The sequence below is a fragment of the Oenanthe melanoleuca genome, chromosome 11 (assembly GCF_029582105.1).
Source record: "Oenanthe melanoleuca isolate GR-GAL-2019-014 chromosome 11, OMel1.0, whole genome shotgun sequence".
NCBI classification, from domain to species: domain Eukaryota; kingdom Metazoa; phylum Chordata; class Aves; order Passeriformes; family Muscicapidae; genus Oenanthe; species Oenanthe melanoleuca.
Window position 1 is genome coordinate 3,056,288 of NC_079345.1, and position 24,162 is coordinate 3,080,449.

Consider the following 24,162-nt stretch of genomic DNA (forward strand, 5'->3'; position numbering starts at 1 on the left):
GAGGAAGGGACTGCACACCCCTAGTGAAATAGAAGATAAAGCCAAAGTGACCTAATTTTGGACAGCAGAGCAGAGCAGCCCCGGTGCCGGGGCAGTGACACACCGGCCAGGGAACTCTGCCCCTTGTCCCTCTGTGATCCCTTTATCCTTCCTGGGGTGCCCAGCTCTCCTCACCCCAAACCAAAGCAGAGGAAAGGACTTGCACAGCCCGGGTGAAATAGAAGATAAAGCCAAAGTGACCTAATTTTGGAGAGCAGAGCAGAGCAGCCCAGGGGCAGGACACACCGGCCAGAGAACTCTGCTCCTTGTCCCTCTGTGATCCCTTTATCTTTCCTTGGGATGCTCAGCGCTCCTCACCCCGAGCCAAAGCAGAGGAAGGGACTTGCACAGCCCGGGTGAAACAGAAGATAAAGCCAAAGTGACCAGATTTGGAGAGCAGAGCAGAGCAGCCCCGGGGCAGTGACGCATAGTGACGCTCCGGGGATGTGAGTTATGGAGCAGCAGCAGCCTGGCCGCCCTCCCCCGGCCAGATTAGGTGTTCCCAGGCTCTCGGATGCCGTCAGCACCCAGAGAGGGTCCCGCTTTGGTCCTTGAACAGCTCCGTTTAATCCCCATCCCTCGCCCCGCAGCGCTCCGGCTCCATCTGTCATTCCCAGGCGCTCCCACCCCCTCCGTGCTCCAGTTTATCCATCCAGCGATCCTGGATTGCCTTGGCTGGATGTGTTTGGATCGGGAGCTGTTCGCCGCAGGAGAGGTGTGCTGCAAGGAGCAGCATCAACCCAGCCGGGCAAGAAGCGTCTCTACAGACAGGATCCCCCTCCTCGGGGCTGACTTTTGGAAGAAAGCTGCCCCACCCCTGTCTCCAGCACGAGGTGAGGATCTGGTTTTGACAGCACTGTTGAAAGCTACGCTGAAACGCTGAAAGCATTCCTCTGCAGCGGCCGGAAACAAAAGCCAGATTAGCAGGAATTATTCAAGGAGTTTCATCCAATGACACGGCACTTGGACACTCCGAGACCAGATGAGCTGGAAGCCAACCAGAGCAGGGAAGAGCCGTCTGACTCCCAGCTGGAAAAGCTGTGCTGGAGCGCAAAGCCCCAATCCCCTGCTCCCCCAGCCCACTACAGCACATCTGAGGGGAGGAGTAGAAAGAAAGAGGTGCTTTGCACAAAAAAAAACTCTGAGAACCCCCAAAAACTTGTTGGCTGACAGCACAAAAGACACAGAGTCCGTGTTTGAGGCTTCAGTGTCGGGCTGAGCAGGCAGATGAAAACCAGCTGCCCCGAGCCTCCCTCCAGGCAGCGCATTAAGCCTCTGCCAGGGTACAACAATGCGGGATGTGATCTGCTCGGTTTGGGTGACAGCTTCTCATCATTTCCTGCTCCTAGCGAACACACACGCCTTGTCCCCGGCTCCAGGCACACCTGGGGGACAGGACGTTCGGCGGCAGGGGCACAAACACGCCTTTAACCTCATCCTGTTCTCGGTTCCCCCAGGCAGGAGCCCGGCGTTCCGACCGGGCTGCGCAGGGCTAGGGGAGGCAAAAGGAGCAGTTGCTTTTGTAGACTGTCTGACCCAAATTCTGGGAACAATTCCTACTTTGAGGCACTTCCCTGAGAGTTTAAAAATAGCGGCGGTGCCAGGGCCACTGACAATGTGGCCATTTAGCCCCGGCAGCTCTCCCTGCAGGAACAGCCGCTCTCGGAGCCGCCGCTGCACCCCTCGTTTGGCCGGGTGCCCTTTGCTAAACAGGAGCCCAAATCCACCACCCATCTAAGGCAAACACTGAACTTTCAGAAAGGGCAGATTGAAAAAATCAGCTGTAGCATCTGAGAGCCAGAGGAGCTGCCCCGCTCACGGCTCGGCAGCGAAGCCAGCGCGTCTGCCAAAACCTCACAACAGATGGTGCTTTATTCCTCGGGATGTGCTTCCCTGGGTCCCACTTGCCAGCTAAAGGATACCAGCACCTCCTCAAAATCAGGTCATTTTGGCTTTATCTTCTATTTCACTCGGGGTGTGTAAATCCCTTCCTCTGCTTTGGTTTGGGGTGAGGAGCGCTGGGCACCCCAAGGAAGGATAAAGGGATCAGACAGGGGCAGGGAGCAGAGAGTTCCCTGGCCAGGTTAACTGAGAGCAGCTGAAAGATGCTCACATTTCAGAAAGCTCCCATGGATTTCAGATATCCATCCATCCACCTCTCAAAATCCTCGTGCCCAGGTGCAAGGAAACACTGGGACATGTGTGCTCCAGCCCAGCCAGCCCCAGTGCCCTGCAGGGCTGGGTGATGCCTCGGGGCTGCAGCAGCAGCTCCTCATCCAGGGAGGCTGAAATCACAGTGCCTTTGAGCTGGGGTTTGACATTATTCACAGAAAATTATCAGCTGACAGTCAGCTGAGGAAGCCTCTGCTGTTGATTTCAAGGGTTCAAGAGGAGCACAACCTCCCTTTAAACACATCAGGCCCTTGACACTGGTGCCAGGTGAACATCTGGGAGCCATCAGAAACGTCTGAGTCAGCAGAAAAGGACTCCTGAATATGCTGCAAAGCCTGTCCAAAGTGGGGAAAAATGGGAGGCCTTCTTCTGGGGTCTGAGGGAGTTAAAGTGCAGCACTGGACTTTGGGAAAGATTATTTTTAGAAAGCTATTTCCCCAGCTAATGGATGGTGTCTGCTCTGCACGGAAAAGCAGGAGAGCTGGTCACATCTGAAGCCTGGCAGAGACACTGCTAAAGCCACATGCAGGCTGGTCCTGCATTCATGTCCCCATGTCACCTTACTCCTCAGGGACACTGAGCCTTGACTGCCTCCCTGGTGAAGCACAGGAGCTCCTGCCTGCTCCTGGGTTGTGGGTGACAATTTGCAGTTAAAACATCCCAGGATCTGTGGAGTTACACATGGCACCAGCTGACAAGGAAGGAAAATGCAAATTTAGCTCAGGGTGTCAGGAGAGCATTTAAACAGCAAAGCAAAGGGGAGTTAGCCTGGGATCAGCTTCTCACCTGAGTTAGCCTGGGATCAGCTTCTCACCTGAGTTAGCCTGGGATCAGCTTCTCACCTGAGTTAGCCTGGGATCAGCTTCTAACCTGAGTCAGCCTGGGATCAGCCTCTAACCTGGGTCAGCCTGGGATCAGCTTCTCACCTGAGTTAGCCTGGGATCAGCCTCTAACCTGAGTTAGCCTGGGATCAGCCTCTAACCTGAGTTAGCCTGGGATCAGCTTCTAACCTGGGTTAGCCTGGGATCAGCCTCTAACCTGAGTCAGCCTGGGATCAGCCTCTAACCTGAGTTAGCCTGGGATCAGCTTCTAACCTGGGTTAGCCTGGGATCAGCTTCTCACTTGAGTTAGCCTGGGATCAGCTTCTAACCTGGGTTAGCCTGGGATCAGCCTCTAACCTGGGTTAGCCTGGGATCAGCCTCTAACCTGAGTCAGCCTGGGATCAGCTTCTCACCTGAGTCAGCCTGGGATCTAGGATGAGTTAGCCTGGGAGCAGCTTTTAGCCTGGGTTAGCCTGGGATCAACTTTAAGCTGTGCAAAGAAATCCAGGGATAAAGCCACAACACGAAGCACTAAACTCCAGGTCATCTCTTTCCCTGGGATGCACACACTGCAAGCTTTGCAGAATTGTCTTGGCTTCCAAAGACAAGCAGGATGACAGGACAGGACAACAGTGACACCCTGCACTGAACACGCCACAGATTCAGCATCTTCACGCCCTAAACATCTGGATCTTCCCTTTCAGTGCACTCCCACAGAACCCTAGTGGGTGATTCTCTATGTAAAACCACATGGAAAACCCACTGGTAACAGGCACCACGTGTGGTGACACTGAAATTCCTTTCCTACAGGATTTGAGAGCAGAGTTGCACAAACACAAATGTGCCCACAGGTATCAGCTCCTGGGGACTGCAACAGCATCCCTTTGACATTTTTTATTTGCACAGAAATCCACTTCTGTACTTGCAAACTCCTCCCATTCATTCCAGATTAATGCTTGTTAATCTTGCATTAAATTCTGCAGAGGGGACACGAGGGAAGCTCAGACAGAATTATGTTATTACATCCAGGCAACTTTCTTGAGAAGTTACTAAAGCTCTGCCTTCTTAAAGAGTTATTTCTTACACTCCCAGCCCCTCAAAACCAGAAGCCAGGACTGAACTTTACACTTACCTTGCTGAGTACTTCCAAGTCTCCAGGTAATTGCAGCTCCTCCAAGCCTGCTTGTGGAAAGCAAATTAATGTATCTGAAATATCTAAACGAGGAGGAGGAGGAAAGGATGGAATAAGCCCCAGGAGGTGCGAGATGTGCAAGGTCTGGGCTCAGCAACTCGGACCAAGTGCAGTCTCACAGAGCTCCCCAGTGGTATTTATGCTCTCCAGGCAGAGGGGAGAACCCTGGATCATCCCCTGTGACAACGGGCGTGGAGCAAGAACGAAAAGGAAAGGGAGGGGAAAAGGGGGGAAAGGAGAGGGGTGTTGGGTGGGATGGCAGCAGCTCAAGGGCGGTCACTGGGGCTCGGAGGAGCAGGACCATCCTCCCTAAGGGGGGAGGAGGAGGAGGAGGAGGAGGAGGAGGAGGAGGAGGGCAGCCCCCGATCCTATAAAAGTGTTCGCTGTGCTGTCCCCAGCAGTCGGCTCCGGGACTCGCACCAGGAATTCCAGGGGCGCGGGGAATCCTCCCCGCACTGGGGGCACCGCGACCCCCGGCCAGGGGCTCCGGTGACAAGGGGGGGAATTCCAGAGGGGAATTCTCTCTGGAAGGGACTGAAGCCCGCTGCCTCCCCCCGGCTGCGGCTCAGCCATTCCTGCTCCTCACAGGGATTCGATTCCCCAGCTCCAGCCCCACAGCATCCCCTTATTCCCAGAGCAGGGCTTTTGCTGGGAACAGGAGATTAATTAAAAACACTCTGTAGTTTGCTGCCAAAGCTCTCCCAGCGCTGAATTCCTCCGGTGTAAGGCAGGAGCTACGGGGAATAGGGAATGTAAAAAGTTGGTGAAACACGCAGGCAGGACTCACCTCTGCCGATGTCCCAACAGCTCCAGCTTTGGCATCCAGCTCCGTGGTTTTACTCACCGTGAAAGGAAACGATTGAGCAAAAGACAAGCTAAAAAGTTCCTTCCTTTTTCTTGAAGTAAACAAACAGGGAAAACCCAAACCACTATCGTAAGCAACAAGGGGAATGTGTCACGGCATCTCTGCGCCGCTCCGGGCACCAGGATCGGCGGGATTCCCGTGGGATCCCCATCCCGCAGCACTGCGCATCCCCCGGGATGTGCCCCCGAGCCGGGGCACCAGCCACACCCAGCACCGAGCCAGGGGAGCACCCATCTCCTGGGAGCTGGCACATCCAAGAAAAGCAGCTGTGACTTTTCCAAATCCTTGTCCTCTTTCCAAAGTCCTTCCATTCTTCTAGGCAGTCAATATTTATTTCTTCAGGGAACACATCAACCGCTTTTATTTACTGTTTACTAGGAGGGAGTTTACAAGATATTCCCAGAGGTTTGTTTAAGCCCAGCAGCGCTCAGAAAGCAGAGGGACATTTATCAAACTCGCTCAGCAGAGCAGAGCAGAGGAGCAAATATTGGCAGCTGGGAGAGCACCACTGCTCCGAGCAGAGCAATGAGCCCTCTGAATCAGCACAAGGCTGGTTCCATCTCTGACACCGTTTTCCTGAGAATTTCTCAAGAAGGAACAGATTGTCATCACTGGGGCTGTATCTTGCAGCCCGTTTCAGTCCTCACCAGTCAGTGCCAGTCCCACACCAGCCCCTCTGGCTGCTCTTCCCGCTGCCCACACCCTCCCAGCTGTATTTACAGAGTTGCTATTTACTTCCAAACAAACTGGGTATGGGAACCAACAACACGTGGTCCAGCAGTTGGACCTGGCACTTCTGCCCTGCCAGGAGCCACTCAGTGCAGCTTGGGCAGTTTTCTCCCAAAAAAAGCTTGGACACCAACACAGGCAACTCAAAGACCACCCAGGACTGGGCTGACAGAAGGTTCTGCACTGCTTTACTGTAAAATCACTGTATCCTCTTTTTTTTCCCCCTTGCTCTTATGATTCCCTCTGTATCAGTGAGTTTGCTGTAGGCTTATTTAATTAGCTGAAAAGTGCTGCAGCCCCCCAGTTCCTAATTTCCCCAGAACACAGTGAACCCTCGTGCCCCCACACAGGCTGCCACCCCAAACCACGCAGCTCCCCAGCCCTGACTCACAGAAGGTGCTGCTCACTCCCATTACCATAAAGCTGAATTAACTCGTTTTAAATCTCACATACCCACGTACAAATAATTTCCAGACCTCAGAGGAATTTGGTATTTTGTAATCTCCACAAATATCCCTATGGGAAATGAATCCCTGTAGGATGGTTTGGGCTGTCTGATTGCTCCATCAACCTGGCTGCTTTACAAAGATTTGATTTTTTAATTTATTTTTTTAATATACACCAGGATGGTTTCACTGTACAAGACATACACAGGGCCTAGTTGTGCTCAGGGATGAGCACAGCCTGGAAAAAGAATTTTTACCCACCTCATTTTGTCTTGAGTCAGCAGCTTGGGGTCATATGTTCCACCAAAGCCAAAACAATCAGAAATTACTTTTAATCATTCCTCGTTATTACTACCTTGATTATAACGTCTCCATTTCATATGTGGTAAAAGCCACATAAAGCAGGCTGCATATATAAGTATATATTAGCAGAGAGGCTTTTAATGCAATAGCCAATGAATGGGAAGAGACACAGATTTCCCTATGCCCTCCTAATTGAGCAGGCAGACAGCAAGTCTTGATCTCCAGTGGAATTAATGCCCCTTTATTTCCTACTCAAACACAGCTCAGCAAGAACAGCCCCAAAGCAGGGCAGGGTGAGAGGCACAGAGCTGCAGGGGATTGATTCCCTGGCTTGACTGCTGCTCTGGAGCAGAGGGAGCACAAGGGGGTGAACAGGGTGAAAAGAATCCAGTGGCAGCAGGGAACATGCAGAACTTCTGTGTCTGTGTTGTCACAATGAAATAAGAACACAAGCTGCAGCAATTTCAGAAAATTTAGGGGCACCACTGACTGCACTAAGTCCAAGTCAAATGTGAACTGGAATCCACAAAATTCTTCTTGATGAAGGTGGTGAGGCACAGAGTCCAGAGCAGCTGTGGCTGCCCCAGCCCTGGAGGTTTAAGGCAAGGTTGGACAGGGCTTGGAGCAAACTGGCCTAGTGGAAGGTGCCCCTGCCCACGGCAGGGGCTGGGACAAGACGAGTTTTAAGGTCCCAAATCAGTCTGGGATTCCATGAAAACCTCTTACCTTGTTCCCAGAGCTCCCCATATTGCCTGGTCACATCTGCAGACTGGAAGAGTTCAGGACTCCTAACCCAGTACCCATCTTGGGAGATTGCACCTCAGAGCAGGTGCTGAGCTGCTATCACGAGCTCTGCAGCCACCACACCTGGTTATTTAACAACATAAATTATTTCCAAAATATCCTTTGGGTCACATTAAGATAGCCTGAAATAAACCCCCAGTTGCACAAATTTCCAACATGTTTGGAACAGCCCCTGCACATCCAAGGGTCACTCTTCATTCCTAGTGAAAACCAGCATTCAGAGCACATTTACACAGATAAACTCTGCTGACAGCTCAGGATCCATCCTGGCAGCAGCCTTGGAGCTGGACCCCCAGACCTGGCCCAGCCCAGCCCCAAGGGACATCATCTCCAGAGCATCTTCTGCAAAACAGAAATTTTCTACTCAAAACATCTTCCCCCAGCCCCAAATACCTCGTGGCTTTAATAACCCTCCTCCCTCAGCCCATCTGCCTCAAGGCACAAGGTTTTCCCCACAGCCCTTTGGACCTGCACATCCAATTTCTCATTTTGAAAACTTCAGATCTTAAAGTGCATTAAAAAAAAAAAACAAACACCAAAAAACCCCAACAACTTCTCAAAATCTGGTTTAAACTTCAGTAAACAACCACCGGATTTACGGTGTATCATCGTGGGTGTTGGGGTTTTTCTTTTACATAATCACACACAGAGCAAATGATCAAAAGCTGCAAGCCCCTTGTTTTGCAACAATGGGAGGAGTTAATACAGACAATAAAAATCGTGGCTGTGTGTCCACATCACTGTTGCCACATACTTTTATTTCCCTTCCAGTGACAAATACATTTGTAATATCCTCAGTAAAAAATGCAAAAATTCACTTTTAAGTGATACTGAGACAATTTCAAGTCCTACTGAGAGAATTCCAACACTTGATTTTTAAACTGGCAATGACTCATTGCCATTTCTTAAAACAGTAACATATGTGACCTCTATTAAGTAATATATTAATTACTGATCACCTGCAATTTTCTCTGGGCTATTCAGGTTAACCTGCACTATCAGAAATGCACTTTTTCACAATGCACTGGAGACAGAGATGAATAAATATCCAATACAGACACAGGATTAATTAAAAACAGGATTTCTGTACAGAAAACCACTTCAACCAGGTTCCAGGAACAGGATGTGAATAATATCCAGCACAGAGCAGTAAGTTCAAAATCCGGTTTCTTTCTTTTTAGGAATAACCTTACAATCCTCCAGTGGGGCTCTGGGGCAATTCCCATCACAGGGATGCCCTCAGGGCATTCCCAGCTCTAGGAGCTGAGTTTTTCCTTGCAACCAGCTAAAATCCAAGTCAGCTTTGCACAGAAAATTGTTTTGGAATTAGTGGAATGGCACCAAAATGACAAGCAGTCATCACCTGTAAATAAGAAAATACTAATAAAGCATGAGCAGAAAAACATAGCAATATGTTTCAACACCCCCAAAAATGCCAGAGCATCACTAAACCTTCTCAGCAGAGCAGGAGCACCCCAAAGAGCCATGGGGTTGGGATGCTCCTTCCTCCAGCCAGAGCTCTGGGCAGGAAACTCCCTCCCCTGTTGGACAGCACGAGAGGACAGGAGAGACAGCATGAATAAGGACATAACACCACTATCATCAAAGAATTAAATAATATACAGAAGTTTTTTAGAGAATGCAACAGGGAGCTGATCAAGGAAATATTTTTACCAAAAGTTCTCCAGGGTAATGTCAGCTGGCTGAAGAAGAGACAAACAAAAGACCATCTGCTTGAGAACCAACAGTGCAGGTTTCCAGGAGGACACAGAAACAATTCCATCCCCTCTCCTGCTGCTCAGTGCTCAGCCTTGGCACTGCCATGTCCCTTTCCCTCTCCCCTCTAAATTCAGTTCCACCTGAATGCAAAGCAGTTACATTTCTGAAGTTTCAAAAATTTGTAGAAGCAAAGAAAAATCATCTCCAGTTCATTTGGTGAAGGCTCCCTACACCTTGAGAAGTGCTAGACAGAAACCTTCAGAGTTCCCAAGGGTAGGATTCACACCTGAGGAAAAACAAAACCCACACACACACCTTAAACCAACTTTGTGACTTTTATTGATGGGCGACAACTTTATACTTCTAGGTATCACTAAACTGTGTACAATTAGGAACTCAACATTATAGGAGAGCAGACAGCAAAATTAAACAAAGCAGACTTAAAGAAATATCAATCTTAATTATTTTGCCCATTTTCTTAATTTCATGTACACAGAAGCATAAATGCAGTTTGAAATTTCTTAATAGCAATAAAGTTACAATCACCCATCTATATAGACTAACATCTTAACTCCAAATATTTGATCTGCAATGTGTACTTAAGCAGTTTCTCATCGCACAATTATTAAAATGTGTCTTCCTATCAGGAACCAGCAACTCTGCAGTTTGTACATGTTTTGAAGCACAAAGGACCATTTCCATCTCATACACATCGGCTCATATTTTACCACTTATCAAAAAACTATTGGGGAAGCAGAGAGAGCTTTTATTTTTTTTTTTTAAATTTTTTTTCTTTTTTTACTGAAGTAAAGATAAAACATTTTCACAGAAATCTACAAGTTCTGTTGCTGGTGCAGGGTTTTCTTCTACTACGCAATTAGAAAGTGGGAATTCAATGCAAATCCCCTTTTTATTATCTTAGGATTCAGCATTAACTCGGATGAACTTTATTTCTTTTCTAATATTTTTCTTTTTTTTTTTTTTTTTGTGATTCACGAGGCTTCCAACCGAGCCACTTCATTCTGCAAAGTCAAAAAAAGTCAACACAAACTACGTTGTGCACAAACGGCAGCTTCCTTTATCGCTCTATCCCATAGTTGCGAGGGGACAAAAAAAAAAAAATAATAAAAATGGGGAAAAAATGGGAAAAAAAAAAAGAAAACAAAAGAAAAACAAGGAACAAAAAGGGGGGAAGATTCACTCAGAAGAGCATTTACAGGTCACAGCAGGTCCACCTGGCGGTAGTACAGGAGGTAGGCTGTGCGCTCCAGGGCCGCCTTCACCACCTGCGAGTGGTGCACCACGCGCACGGCCTGGTCGTCGATGCGCAGCCACCCGTTGAGGCCGATCTGGAACACGTCCGTCGTGTAGTGCCCGCCCGTCGCGCTGTTCCCGTGGTGGTACACGACTGTGGGGACACACGGAGGGGTTGGAGCTGGTGCAGCAGGGGTTAAATGGTAGCCAGAGATCCCTCCTACACTGCAGCTGATCCAGGAAAAGCCTCAGGGTTTAGGGATGTCTTAGCTTGCAATAGAGGATGTGACCAAAAGTGTGTATTCTATCACCAGCTGTTAACCCAGGTGGGGCAGTGACCCTGATCTCCTGGCACACATCCTCTGCTCATGGGCCATCTTTAAAGCAGCTGGGCAATCATCTTTATCTTCCCACAGCCCATCCTCCCTCCAGGAGATATCTCCTGTTCATGGCCATTGAGTCCCAGTGCATGACTGATAAAATTCCATCATCCCACTGGGAGATGCTTCAGCCAGGGGAGCAGCCAAGCCTTTCCTACCCAGAGAAAAACTGAGATTTTGGACACCAGAGCAGCCTTTACCCACTGGATTCCAGAGGAAAGCCAGACCTTTCCACATCATCCCTGGAGCTTCAGAGGAAACTGCACCTTCTCCAGGAGCACTGCTCCAGCTGAACCACATCTGTCACTGCAGGAGGATGCAGCCACCATTGAATGGGACTGTGCCAACACCCTGACTGACTGACGGGTGTCAGCTTGGATTCTGACTCTGGCAGGGCTGGGATTGTTCTGTGTAATACTGCATTTCTATTTTAATTTTCCTAGTAAAGAACTGTTATTCCTAATTCCCCAATCTTTGCCTGAGAGCCCCTTAATTTCAAAATTATAATAATTTGGAGGGAGGGGTTTCCATTCTCCATTTGAAAGAGAAGCTCCTGCCTTTCTTAGCAGACACCCAGCCTTTGTCCAAACCAGAGTTTCTCCAGCACACCAAATCTCCCAATTCTCAGCAAATCCCACCAAATACAGGGATTTCACACCTACAAGCTACTTCAATGCAATTTAAAAGAAAACACTTAATGTAACCCAGTGTCTCCACAATTCCACATGTAGAATCTGCATGTGCAATTGAGGGACCACACAGATTAAGTACCTGCAAAGAGCCGGTAGGTTCTTTGGCCTTTGGAAATTTTACTTTTCACACCAGGAGATAGTAGCTCTGGAGGAGGAAAAACAGTCACACATTAGAAATTCTCTAACAAGAAGATCAATTATTTTTCAGAAAAAACAACATTGTCACAAAGGAGAACATTTAATTGAAATTTCCTCTGTAGCCTTTAAAGAATGGTCAAGGTTCTAATAACTGGTACTCAAGGGAGTGAATTTGCAGGCTTGCTGAACACTGTGGCTTATGAAAGGTTTACAGATACCACCAAAAATGAAGAGAAAAAAAGAGTAAAAGATCAGACTATTTCATTTTTCCCCTTTCATTCCTGCTGTCAAACAATGAGAGAAACAATTTCAGATTCCAAGTCACGCTTACATTCCTAAAGTGAAACTGCAAAATAAAATATTAAGTAAACAAAAGAGCACTGCCTGACAAGGTCCAGATCTCAGTTGAGATATGAGTATACACTGATTTTATTTATTCCTATTTGAGCTACTGGCTGGCTAATAGTCCATTTGTCAGCTCAAAACAAAAGGCATTATTTTGGCAAGTTTCAGATGCTGGACAATTTCCAATCTCACACTATTTAAAGTATTTCCTAGCATACTTGTTAAATAAAGGATCCTTGACTATGGATTGTCTACCTTCAGGCTGCATTTTCTATAAAACACCAGTTTCCTTCCACTAGCACTTCATTAATTAAATAATTTGACACTTCTCTGAATTAAATTTGTGATAAAAATATCCAATATTGGCAGCACTCTTGTACAGACAGGAACTCATTGTCCAGGAAGTGCCAAAGGATTTAAGATCTTTCATTGTTAAAAAACCCCACAAAAAATTCACCCAAATGACCAAATTTTCAGGTAACAATGAAGAGAAAACCTTGTGTGGGAGAAAATTAAACATTTGTAGGAAATACAACATTATCTTTCCCATGAAGAGAATTAAATTCTGCTCATAAATCTTTCACCTTTACTGATTTCCAGATCAACAGTGTACTCAATATTCTTGATCAGCTTCTGGCATCCTCCAGTCTTCTCATACACGAAGCGTTTGAGGTGTAGAACAAGAACAGGGGGCAGCTTTTCTAAGGTGAGCCTTCGACTGATCTCCACCTGACACACAGACCCAGAGGAAGAAAACTTGTCATTTTCTGTTACCCCCTCAAAATTCCTCCTTTAAATAAGTATTTCATTTTAAATTCACTAGCAGCAAACCCTGGTTTGTTATTATTGCAGTAATAATTTATGATAAACGCTCGTCTGTGACTTAAAGCCCACTGGATCTTCAATCCTACCATTATTTCAAAGAACTCAGTATATTCAAAAAGAAAAACATGAGTTATGACCACACTTTTCTCTACTAAATAGTGATTTTTATATAATTATAGCCAAACAATCCACAAAATTTCTGTCTGGAAACCAGGAGGCGAGCTCAGAATTGCAGAACAAAAATGTTTTGCCTTCCTAGAAATGAAGACATAAAAATATTTCTCAAAATAACTGCTTAAGGTTTTATCCATTTTAAATTGAGAAAAATCTCTTCATTGGTAACCATATTATTTTTCAATAGAGGGCTTGATTCTGCTAGAACCTATGTGTTGAAAAGAAACTCATGGGGAAAAAGCATTTTCTCTTTCCAAGGTTCTACAGACAATATGTTCAGTGTTTTTACTAAAATTTTAATACAAAAACAACTATTTCAGTTTGAATTTCTTTTGAAAAAAAGACCTGGAAGATACTGTGGGTGCTTGTATTTCCATCCAAACTCTGAAATATCACACAGCACCAAATTTGAACACCGATTTCTTCCAACCCAGCACTGGGTTGTCACTCAAAAACTTTAAACCTTTTGGAGTAAAAAACCAAAAAAATTAATGGGAAGCAAAACAAGATTTTTGTGGTAAATCATAATCAGCTTGCAAATGTTACTTTCACATGGAAAACAACTGGAGAAATATATGTTCTGAATATTCAAAGGAAACAAATTTCTGCTTTTCATCTTTAGCTTTTCAAGGGAAATGAACCTCCTTTCTTTACCTAATCCTGTTCTCATCCGGAGGATTTTGAAAACTTACAGACATCAAAGTCAGAGGGAACACCTACAACTACAGAGTTACCAACAGTGCACATGGAATTCCCATGTGAGCATTCCCTGCACACCAGAGCTGCCTTTACCACCACCCACCACAGGAAACAAGGCAAGGCCTTAGTGAGGCAAGTTTAATTATTATCCTCTATCACAAGTTCTCAAACTGCCAAACCAAAGGCATGCTCCTCCTCCTTGTAAGTACTTTTCTATTGCAATTATTACTATAATGTACTATTTGTAAAATAAAAAGTTATTTACTTTGAAGAGCTGCTCCTTTACTAAGAGCATCTGACAATCCCCAAGAATCAGTAAGTTATGATATTGAACATAATATTATGTATCTTTACCACAGTTCAGCCTGTTAATTTAGTATATTCTCCACTAAATCCCCAATAAATTATAACATCAACTCAAACCCCAGCTATTTGCAGGCTCACTTTGTGTCAGAGCTGACATTTCACTGCTGCAAGACTCTCTGGAAAGGTTTTTGTTCAAGTGTGTTCTGACAACTCTTTGCAAAGCCAGATCTCTAAGAAAACCCTTTTAAATTCAAAGTTTAGCATTTGGCTGTGAGTGAGGGGTGACCAGAACACACCTCTTGCTTGGTTTTTGTGGTGTATCCCTGCACAGACTCTCGTGCCACCAAGCTCTCCAAGGCATCCTGCACGGTGCGGATCTTGTCCGACTGGATGTCCAGCTGCAGGGTGAAGAAGAGCTGCAGCGTGGCAGACTCCTTGGAACTCTGCTGGTAAACAACAGATCTGTGGAGGAAAAAAGAAATCTAAATGGAATAAAGTGTGGTTTTCAATCAGGCAGAACATTCAAGGAAGAATGAGTTAATTCAAGGCAACACATACAAATATAAAGGTTAAACATCAAGTTTTAACAATTTACCCAAATTTACATAATTTTAACATCTACTAAGATTATTGTGAATGGGATTGTAGCTGAACTGTTTTATTTATGCAAAGTTATTGGGTAAGCATCCAAAGTTTGAGGAAAAAGACTGAAAATTTTGATAAGCATTTGTTAAAAAATTTGCCTCCTGGTTATTTTTGTTAGTTTAGTTTTCCAGCAGCTCTTCACAAGTGCAAAGTGCCAGTGCTTATCTGTGTTCTACTGAAAAAATCATAGCTGATTCTAGATTCTCTAATAAAAATACACAATTTTTTGTCACTTCTCTAAGACCAATTTCACAGTGATTTTAAATTGTTTGCTTAAATCTTGTCATAGGAAATATAAATTATGCTCCATTGAGGACAGGCAGTTCATTTTCTTCTCATTATTTTCTGTATCCATATATGTAAATTATAATGTTGTTATATATTGAAACCAGAATTATAATTAATATAGCTCAGAGTCATTTGGCTATGCTGGAATATTTCCAGGTCAGGTAGGAAATGTTAATGTTCAGGTTAATTTTAATGTTCAGGATAATCAAGAGAGCCCTTTTTTCTCAGGCAAAGCCCTGAAGCACCAGCAGAAATCCAGTGCAGCTCAATATTGGCAAATATCTATCCCTTAGAGGGAAGTGAATGCATTAAAAACAGGAACACCTTCACTTTAAAAAGCAGATATTATATTGTAACACTTCTTCAGGATATTTTCTTCCCAAGATATGCAGAAATTGATTTGATAGCAAAACCTTTGCTGGGCTATGATTTCCCTGGAACAATGTCCCTTATTAGAATAATTACAAATCTCAGCTGGACATGGGAAAACCCATCATTTTCATTGAAAAATTACTCAGGCAATGCAAGAATTCTCAGGAAAACCTGGTACTTTCCACTCAAGCCTCATGTTGCTAAGAAAGACTTTATAGGCTGGGGTTTTTAAGTAATTATGTTAAACAGACATTTAATAGACTCAACCCTCCAAGGACAGCCTAAAATCTCCCAGGTCTGAAATTTCCCCAGCCAAAAGATGCCAACTCGAATCATCTCCTCCCCACTGCTTTTCCCTGGATTTTTCCAGTTTCTGACACTTTCATTTAGTGGAATTCTACTGGCAGTTTTATATTCAGTCCTTCCTATCTCCACCCCTGGGATGAAGCTTTCCAACATCCCATGGGATGCTGTTTCTGTGGTGAGCTGTGCCCTGGTGTGAAGGATAAATAAAGTGGATGTGCTACCAGCAGATGTTGGATTGGATCCTGTGGTTCTGCTGCTCATTGCAAGTTTTTGCCTTTTTCCAGTATTACCTTTGCTTTATATCATTTTCTGTGGACTGCTACAGAAAACTGCATCATCTCAGTATTTTTAATATAAAAACTGATGGAATAATGTAGAGATCTAAACAATTGTGACAAATTCTGGTAAATATACCTGGGGTATTAACAACACCTTGGGTATATGAACCACCAATGTAGGACTCCATCAATACCTACAAACACCTGTCTGCCAAATTCTACGGAAAAGATAATTTTATTTACCAGCTGTCTGGCTCAAAACCCTGAAGAATAAATAATTTCAGAGCATTTCCAAGGCAGAAGGCACTAGCCCACATTATTCACACTTCTAGACTCAATATCTGGCAACACAGAGAGTCAAACACCAGCAATTAAGTGTCTGTCTCCAATTTAAAAATAATTCCTCAAGTCTAGCAGTTTTGTTTTGCTGTATGTTTTCAGCAAGTGTTTACTTTGCTTTCATTTTAAATTATACATCTCTCCAAACAAGTCAGGAGGCTTCCTTTCCAAAAAAATTATTTTAGATTCTACTTTTTGCCTTTGTCTGGTATCAGACCTGCACAGAAGTGATAACCTACATTCTTTTCATTCCAGGAACATCTTGTAGCAATTTACATTTTTCCAGATTTCTTTTCCCTTTAGCATTTCTTTACTATTAAACACAGCTTTCTCTGGGAAACATGAAGGGTCTGAATAACCTAAAATTCACACTTTTATGTTTTAGTTCAAGATTTAACTCTGTAAATCTCATTCTCTCTCAGTATCCTTCTTTATAACATGAGATAAGAGGTCATAAAAATTAGGAAGCTCTGAAATGCTTTGGAATTCTTAGACAATCTTCAAAGCATAAATATTCCAAACTCCTTTTCCACGTGCAATTCAGGGCTTGGGATCTCAGAAGAATCTGTTCATTTAAAAATTTTTAAAAGATTCAGCCAATACAAGTCTAGAAGTTGTAGGAAAAAGTACAGTACCTTATGTGACCACCAAAAATATCAGTGATTGGAGTCTGGACAAAGTCAGCCTGGCGAGTGACGGAGGATTTGTTGCGAGGTCCCACCTGCTCCCACTCGTCCTCGCTGCCTTCCCCCTGCTCCTCCTGCTCCTCCTCCCTGGGAACACTCTGAGCCTCAGGGCCATTGGACACCGACACTTCTTCAGTGACAAGGAGAAAAAACACACTGGGGTTTGTGACAGATAAAGGATTTGAAAGGCAAAACCCTCAGTACAAATAAGTTTTTGAGGATAAAATGTTTTCATGCATCATTGTTTTGATTAAAAAAAGACAACAAGCATATTCCAGCTTTGCTCCCAGTGTGACACATCCATGTATTAACAGAAGGCAGCTCACTGATGACTGTATGTAAATAGCAAAGTTTGACATATTTTTAGAAGTAAATTTATGGGGTTTCTAGAAAATTAGAAAGTCAAGTGTTATTCTGGAAACAGAATTATGCCATTATTAAATACAACTCCTTTTCTACACAGGTATTTTCCCAGCCAGTGCCAAAGTCAGGAGGTTATAAACTGCATACAGCTAAGGAACAAAAAATGGTATGACTTTATATCCTAAAAAATTTACCCTACCAAATAGAAATTGGGTAATTAGTGATCTGAATTCTTACTTGGCTAAGGCTTGCAGGACTTTATTTGTAAAGGGGGTTCAAGCTAAAGCCTCTATAAACTCAAATGACATTTTACTCTGCACACAAATTCTAGTAATTCTTTCAAACTAAATTCTCCTCAACTCTGTCAGTAAGAATTTTCAAATAATTTAGTATATTGGTTTGTATTAGAAAAAAATATCTTAACAGTTGGTTTAAAGATCAGTGAAAAAGACACTGATATATTTTTACTCCCATGGAGAGTGAAAAACCACTGACATTATGGGTGTTATAAATGACAAACAAGACTGATCAACTCCAGTTAGCCCCAAACAATGCTTAGCTGGGCTCAGTAAAATGTGTAATTTTGAGTTTTGTTGTTTAGGAGAACCAGGGATGTGACTTATTGTCATTCAGAGTATTGGCAGAGCCATGATGCCTTTCCAGAAACCCAGTAACTTCAGATCATTCACAAACTGGGCAAAATGGACTCACTGTATCCAAATTTTAACAAAATATTATTTGCTTATGTCCTAGTGACATGACATTCTATCCCTATCTCAACATCTGCTCCAAGCATAATACTCTGTATTATGGAATCACCACACAAACAGTTTTTGAAATCAATTGTTTGCTACAAAAAAAAATTCCACTAACTTTCATTATGTGGAGAGAGAAGTTTCTTGAGGGTCAGCATTTCTTCATGTAGTCCATTGAGGATAAATCCCAAGTATTCCTCAGCATCCTCTTGCCTGCCCTGAACAAAGTATTTTTTTTAATTAATTCTATGATTTTTCATGGTTTCCTTTTAACAGAAAGTTGACGACACTGAACAAATCCAGCTTTCTCCTATTAATTTAGCAACTACTGAGTCTAAAAGTATGTCAAATAAAGTTTAAATTTTATTATAACACGAACTTCTTTTTAACCAGTTAAACCCAAACTGCAATAAGCAGTAAATATACACATCAGCTACACAACTAGCTATAAGAATTCTGCATTTTCCTCAATACAAATTCCATTTCACATGTAAGTTGGAATTTTCTTCCCCCCATTTCTTTTACAACCACTATTAAAAGCTGCTTGTCAAGCCAAGGCCAAATCAAAGGACAGTTTGAATTATTATCTTTTCTTTATATTGAAATTAAACCTGAACAGGTATTTTGAAGTTTCTGGACCTTCAATCAGTCTTAGCTGAATTCCTCATAAAAATGAACAACAGTTCATTCTTAAATGTAAATTAATTGGTAACTCCATTATAAAAAGAGATGTTCTATTCCAACAGTAATTTTTCCATTATTCTGACATCTCAAACTGCCAAACCTGTAATTAACATTTTCCTATAATTCTGGTCCCAAGACAGTCGAGCTTCATTACCATGAACTGGCAATGAGCTGATTTTAGAGACATTTGAGCAGAGCCTGAGGTTTGGCTTTGCAGAGGTTTAAGGGCTGTGCCTGCCCTGCAATGCAGTTCCACAAGCCAAGGATTTGAAGTCCCACCTTTTCTGACAGACTTGACTTTATAACTGTCAAGAGCCTGTAAATGTAGGTTGGTTCAAAGGCAGCTCCTGGTCGGATGTCTCTCACTATTTTATCACCTAAAGCTGCAAGGTGAAAGAGAATTACTGTAAGTAATAATAAATAAAAGGCTTTCTTACATTATACCTTAACAGTCCCTTCACACATCACTAGTATTGGAGTCCAGAACTTTTTTTTTTAATAGTTTTATTGCAATTTTGAGGTCTTGAGCTCAGAAGTTATAAGACACAACTTATCTCCAAACATTGTTTTAAAACATATCATCCTGCAGAAACTTTCAGATAGTCAGGAAAAGTTCTGAGAAAATTAACCAGAATATCAACAGCCATCATAAAAGATCACTTTTAGTGCTATCTGCATTATTTGCATTTCTTCTGTACTCGAAGAACACATCCTAAAACCTTTTGTGTATTTGCAATTCTATCAGATCACTTTTGCCCTCTGCAAAATAAAAACCCCAAGAACAGCCTGACAGAATGTTCCACCTAATGGCAATACAAAACCTCAGAACTACACTGGAAAACTACACAAGAAAATGACCTACAAGTAAAATAAATTGCATAAGCCAGTAAGATTTGTTTTACAGAAAGAAACCACAGAAATGTCTGAACTGTTTGGAAATCACCGGAACAACCAGCTCCTCCTGATATTTCCTTATCATGTTACATAAAGAATCGTTTCAGGAATGTGCTTGTTTCTACAAGTTTGAAATATAACAGACTTGGTTTAAAATTAAGATTAAATAACTGAAACCTTTAAGATAATTTATTTGCATCAAAAAATATGCTATTCTTCACTCCCTTATCATCGAGCCTAAATATGTATCAGGAGAAATCAGACACATCTGAAGTTTTCCCACTGGAATCAGAAGCCAGGATAATATTCCTGCAGGCAATCTCCAACTGCTTAAGGGACACCTTATGGCCCCATTTTGTTCCAAAGCAGTGAGTGTGCAGGATTTAAGGAGCAGAATTGTGCAATCTAATAAATAAACAGCTGGAAATATGTAAGGAAGGGAGGAAAATATGGGGAGGTTCAACTTGATTTTCTTAGAAAGGGCATGTTCTTAGAAGGCATCTTCACAACTAAGTGAACCTTCATCAAAAACTGTTCCTCCTGCACTTGTACACTTGGTCCATCAAACAGAAGAAAAAAAGTCCAAGGTGCAACACCTCTCCCCCCATGCAGATCTTTACCCCAAAGGCTTCTCCCCATCATTTTCTGCTTTGTGCCCTGTTGCCCACTCACCTTGCTTTGCTTTAGGAGGTACAGGCATATTAGTGAACTCATTCATTAAACGAACACTGAAACAGAAGGGAAGAACAACTGGACATGAGCAGCAAGTTAACACTTAGGACAAGTAATAAAATTCACGTAACTGTCATTCTGACTTCTAAAACGAAACAAAATCAAAGAATATCACCACAAAATCTGAGTAAAGTTCAGACATAACAATTCACCTGATCATTGCAGTGAAACCCAGGCTGGTCCTTGCACCTCTCACAGTTCATTTTTGCACACTACACAAAACTGATATTCCCAAGGCAACAGGAATTACCTTCTAAGCACTTGTAAAATACCAAGTTCATTATAAAAGTGTCACCCAAAAACACACAAAACCTTCTGGATACATATCAACTTCTAACAACAGCCATTGCTAGGTATTTCTGAATGAGCTTAGCCAGACCCCAGACTTTTATTGCTTTTTCCCAAGCTACTTACAAACTGTCTAGCATTGGTGTGGAGGTGCACGGCCTCTGCGATTTGGAATACATTGGAATGGACTTCATTAAATGATACATTGGAGGACAAGCAACCAAGGCTTGCAGGGTCTATACAGTGGCATTAAGGAAACATGCAGAAAATGGCATCTTGTGCATTAACCAAATATTCAATTATATGCAAAATGATATGAAAAACAGAGCTGTTTTTTTATTATACAGATCAATCCAAGAATTAAACTGGAAAATAGGATGAAGCTTTATCACAATATTAAGCAACAGAAGTTATACTAAAAAAAAAAAAGCCCCAGCATCTTGTAACATGAAGTGACTTCACTGACATTTTAATCATGGCAAAAACTTTAATTAATGGATAAGGAAACATTTCATCCAGGAGCAGGAGAGGAAAAGAACTTTCATAGGAAAGACTTTAGAGAATTAACCAGGAGACAACTTGGAACATATGTTCTGAGAAGAATGGAAGAAACCAGCTTAAACTTAAAGGTGCTGAGTCACCCCTGCAACCAAAGCAAAACCTGCTGAGATGTGAGACACTGCAAAGAATTGGGAGCAGCCTGGAAACTCCAGAGTATGCTGGAAAAATAATACTCAAAAACATCACAACTTGGTGAGAGCAGTGGGCAGAAATGTACTAAAAAACTGGAGGGAAAGGGAAATGCCAAAATCAGGGATCAATCTCAACAGCTGAAGAGAGAATAATTGGATCCCTAGAGTGTGCAAAAACTGAATAACAAATTCCAATGTAAAACTGTAAGATTGAAAAAATGGGAGCTAAGATGTAGAGTGTATATAACCAAAGGAAGTGCAGAACTGGTTATATATGATAAAAGCTTTATTTAAAGCACAGTCATTGGCCTAGAAATAGTTTATTAGGATCTGCCATGACCAGTCCTGAAATTGGTGTTAGCATTTTTCACTAGCAGTATCAGCACTACAAGTATCCCAAATGTCATTTGCAGTCAGCCTTGCTGACATGGTAGATAATTTGTTTATTAATATTTTTATTAATATCATAACATAGCATGGAGGGAAGGTGCTTTCTGTTCCTCAGGGTAAAAGTTATTTTTGCAGGGGAATATAACTCAAATTCATTAAGAGCAAGCTCATCTTCCATATGTAAGATTGTAGCAGGATTAATTTAAATTAAATGCTGCTTTACACAGATGATACGACAGTGACAACCTGCTCAGCACAAACCCAAATGATCCACTTAAACTGCAAAACCAAGCCCAAGTGTAAGAACACTTACTTCAAGTGAAAAAGAGAAATAACCATTTAAATGGATGCACAGAGTCATGGGGAAACACTGCTAGAAATTACAGGGGTTTCAGTCAGAAGAAGTTACAGTTCTGAAATATTTTGACATGGGTAACAAACTGCCAAGAGGATTGCAGGAGAACCCTGCACACCAGGTTTAATGATCCAAAATCCCTCTGGATTTCTGGCTGATACACTTCAGCATTTTAACCACAGGAGCAGGATCTGGGAAAACAAAACACTTTCATAAAATACTTACCAGAACAATCCAGAAAAACTCTGACAGATATAATATAAAAATATCAACTTAAGAGCATTAATTTTTTCCCAGGGAAGGATACAGCATTGATGTAGCACCAGTTTCCTTTGTTGATCAGCCCTCGGGGTTGCAAAGACACTGGTTTATGTATTAGTCTTACATTTTCCAGTATTTCTGCAGAATGAGAAACAACAAATTGAGCATCAACAAAACTCTCGTGGCCATCAAACAAGTATCTGTTGCAGCATTACACAGTCATTCAAATAACTGAAAAAGATTCACAGAAATATCAGCAAATGTTTTCCACTCCATTTTTCACATTCCAGATCAGAGGTTTTCCTTCCACTGAAGACATCCTGGGATTCAGATCAGGAGATGTTGATACAACACTGATCATTGCCACTCCAAAACAAGACCTATTGATTTGGATTTGTTTTCCTAAATCCAGATATTTTATTTATATTGCTACATAGATACATACACAGATACAAAATACCATTAGCTGGAATCACTTGTCACCAGATTTATCAAGTATTTTCCACATTTTTCTGCTTTGAAGAGGGATGAAGCCAAGGCAGCAGTCTCAGTCTAGAAGTTTCACCATCCACTATCTTGCAACAAAATCATCTTGGTGCAAATACAGACAGATGTGCTCTGCTCTTCAGAACACGCTGTTTTATTTAATGTTTCCAAAATCTACAAGATAACAGCCTTACATAACAGAATTCCTACTCTTTCCTGCTTTCAAAACCTTCAGCAATGGCCCAAGTTTAAAACATAGAAACCACTGCACGTTAGTTTGTCCCAGTTATGAAACCAAGAGCAACAAAGGGAGCTTTTCCAGGAATCCTGGGCTGTTATTTAGATACCTAAATAAGAACTGTTTAAAGAAAATATTAGAGCTCATATACTTTAAACTTGCAAAATAAGATGTATACAAGACAACATACAAATTGCAAGCAAATATAGCAATTGTGAACCAGTGGGGTTATTTATTTTCATAATAAATGTGAGGGGCTCTAAAACTCTTATACCCTATAAAGAACTGGAGCTGTTCACTACAGGACTAAAAAGATAAAATAACAAGATAGAGGTACAAAGCTGTAAATAAGCAAACAAAATCCACATCCTTCTACTGCCAAGCTATTTCCCTATAGTATTTTCTGCAGATAATATCAGTTCTAAGTAAATAAAATGGACAAAAAAAAAAAGTTTAGCTCAGTTGTCTATTACATAAAGAACCTGTGCCACCTGAAAGAGTGGACAGTAAAAAATTTAAAATGGAAGATGATGTAGCACAGATGCAGAAGAAGATTCTTTTCTATTGAGGGCTAAAACAGATTATGAAATTACTGCTGAAGTACTTCAGAATGTATTGCAAGAGCAGCAACATTTGAACTGTGTTCACACACAATATTTCTGTTAACATAATTCATCATTGCTGAAAATAAGGATAAAAGTAACAAAAAAAAGCTTCTTTTGTGGCTATCAATAACTTTTTACATTAACTCTTTTCTTCCCCATTTTTGCCTCGTGCTAAATAAAGACTTTAAGAGGACCTTTAGCATCCTCTTGTGGTCACAAAGTTGCTTTGTGAGCAGGCTCCAGTGCAATTCCTGGGAGTTTTGATTCTTTTACCAAAGACCTGAGTTTGTGTACAGCAATTCCATTCAACAGCACATTTCCAGCTTACATCTAACACACAGAAACTAAAAACTTTTACAAGTGTATCAGAAGAAATAAACACAACTGTGAGAAAACCTTCAAAATTCAAAACCTGTTGGAAAGCTCACGCCATCACCCAGAAAACTCATTTCTTTCAGAGGGTACTGATGTGTGGAAAGAGATGTTTAGATAATTCTGCAGATAAACAGAAAGCATTTTGCTGAAGTTCATTCACTGGGCTTTGTTAATACAATTACCTTTCAAGTGTTTTTTAACAAGGTGATTTCCTACACAAAGCAAGC

At 42.4% G+C, this 24,162-nt stretch overlaps 2 protein-coding genes across 3 annotated transcripts in view; both read right to left on the reverse strand.

The window, feature by feature from the left end:
• Positions 1–5,152, reverse strand: part of CRISPLD2 (cysteine rich secretory protein LCCL domain containing 2) — a 31,006-nt gene extending 25,854 nt beyond the window's left edge. Inside the window, exon 1 of one of the 2 annotated variants that reach the window (XM_056500981.1) lies at positions 5,012–5,152. The gene's annotated coding sequence lies outside the window, so the exon portion shown is untranslated. Of the gene's footprint in view, positions 1–4,164; positions 4,499–5,011 lie in introns of those variants that run through there. The other variant, XM_056500982.1, reaches the window with a different exon arrangement.
• A 4,254-nt stretch (positions 5,153–9,406) lies between these two features.
• Positions 9,407–24,162, reverse strand: part of USP10 (ubiquitin specific peptidase 10) — a 46,482-nt gene continuing 31,726 nt past the window's right edge. Inside the window, exons 5-14 of the mRNA XM_056500983.1 lie at positions 22,278–22,369; positions 20,660–20,769; positions 20,186–20,241; positions 18,899–19,002; positions 18,054–18,153; positions 16,767–16,947; positions 14,200–14,365; positions 12,484–12,628; positions 11,496–11,561; positions 9,407–10,498 (exon numbers count right to left, since the gene is read on the reverse strand). Of these exons, the coding sequence (XP_056356958.1) occupies positions 10,311–10,498; positions 11,496–11,561; positions 12,484–12,628; positions 14,200–14,365; positions 16,767–16,947; positions 18,054–18,153; positions 18,899–19,002; positions 20,186–20,241; positions 20,660–20,769; positions 22,278–22,369 (1,208 nt within the window). The 3' untranslated portion in view covers positions 9,407–10,310. The remainder of the gene's footprint in view (positions 10,499–11,495; positions 11,562–12,483; positions 12,629–14,199; positions 14,366–16,766; positions 16,948–18,053; positions 18,154–18,898; positions 19,003–20,185; positions 20,242–20,659; positions 20,770–22,277; positions 22,370–24,162) is intronic.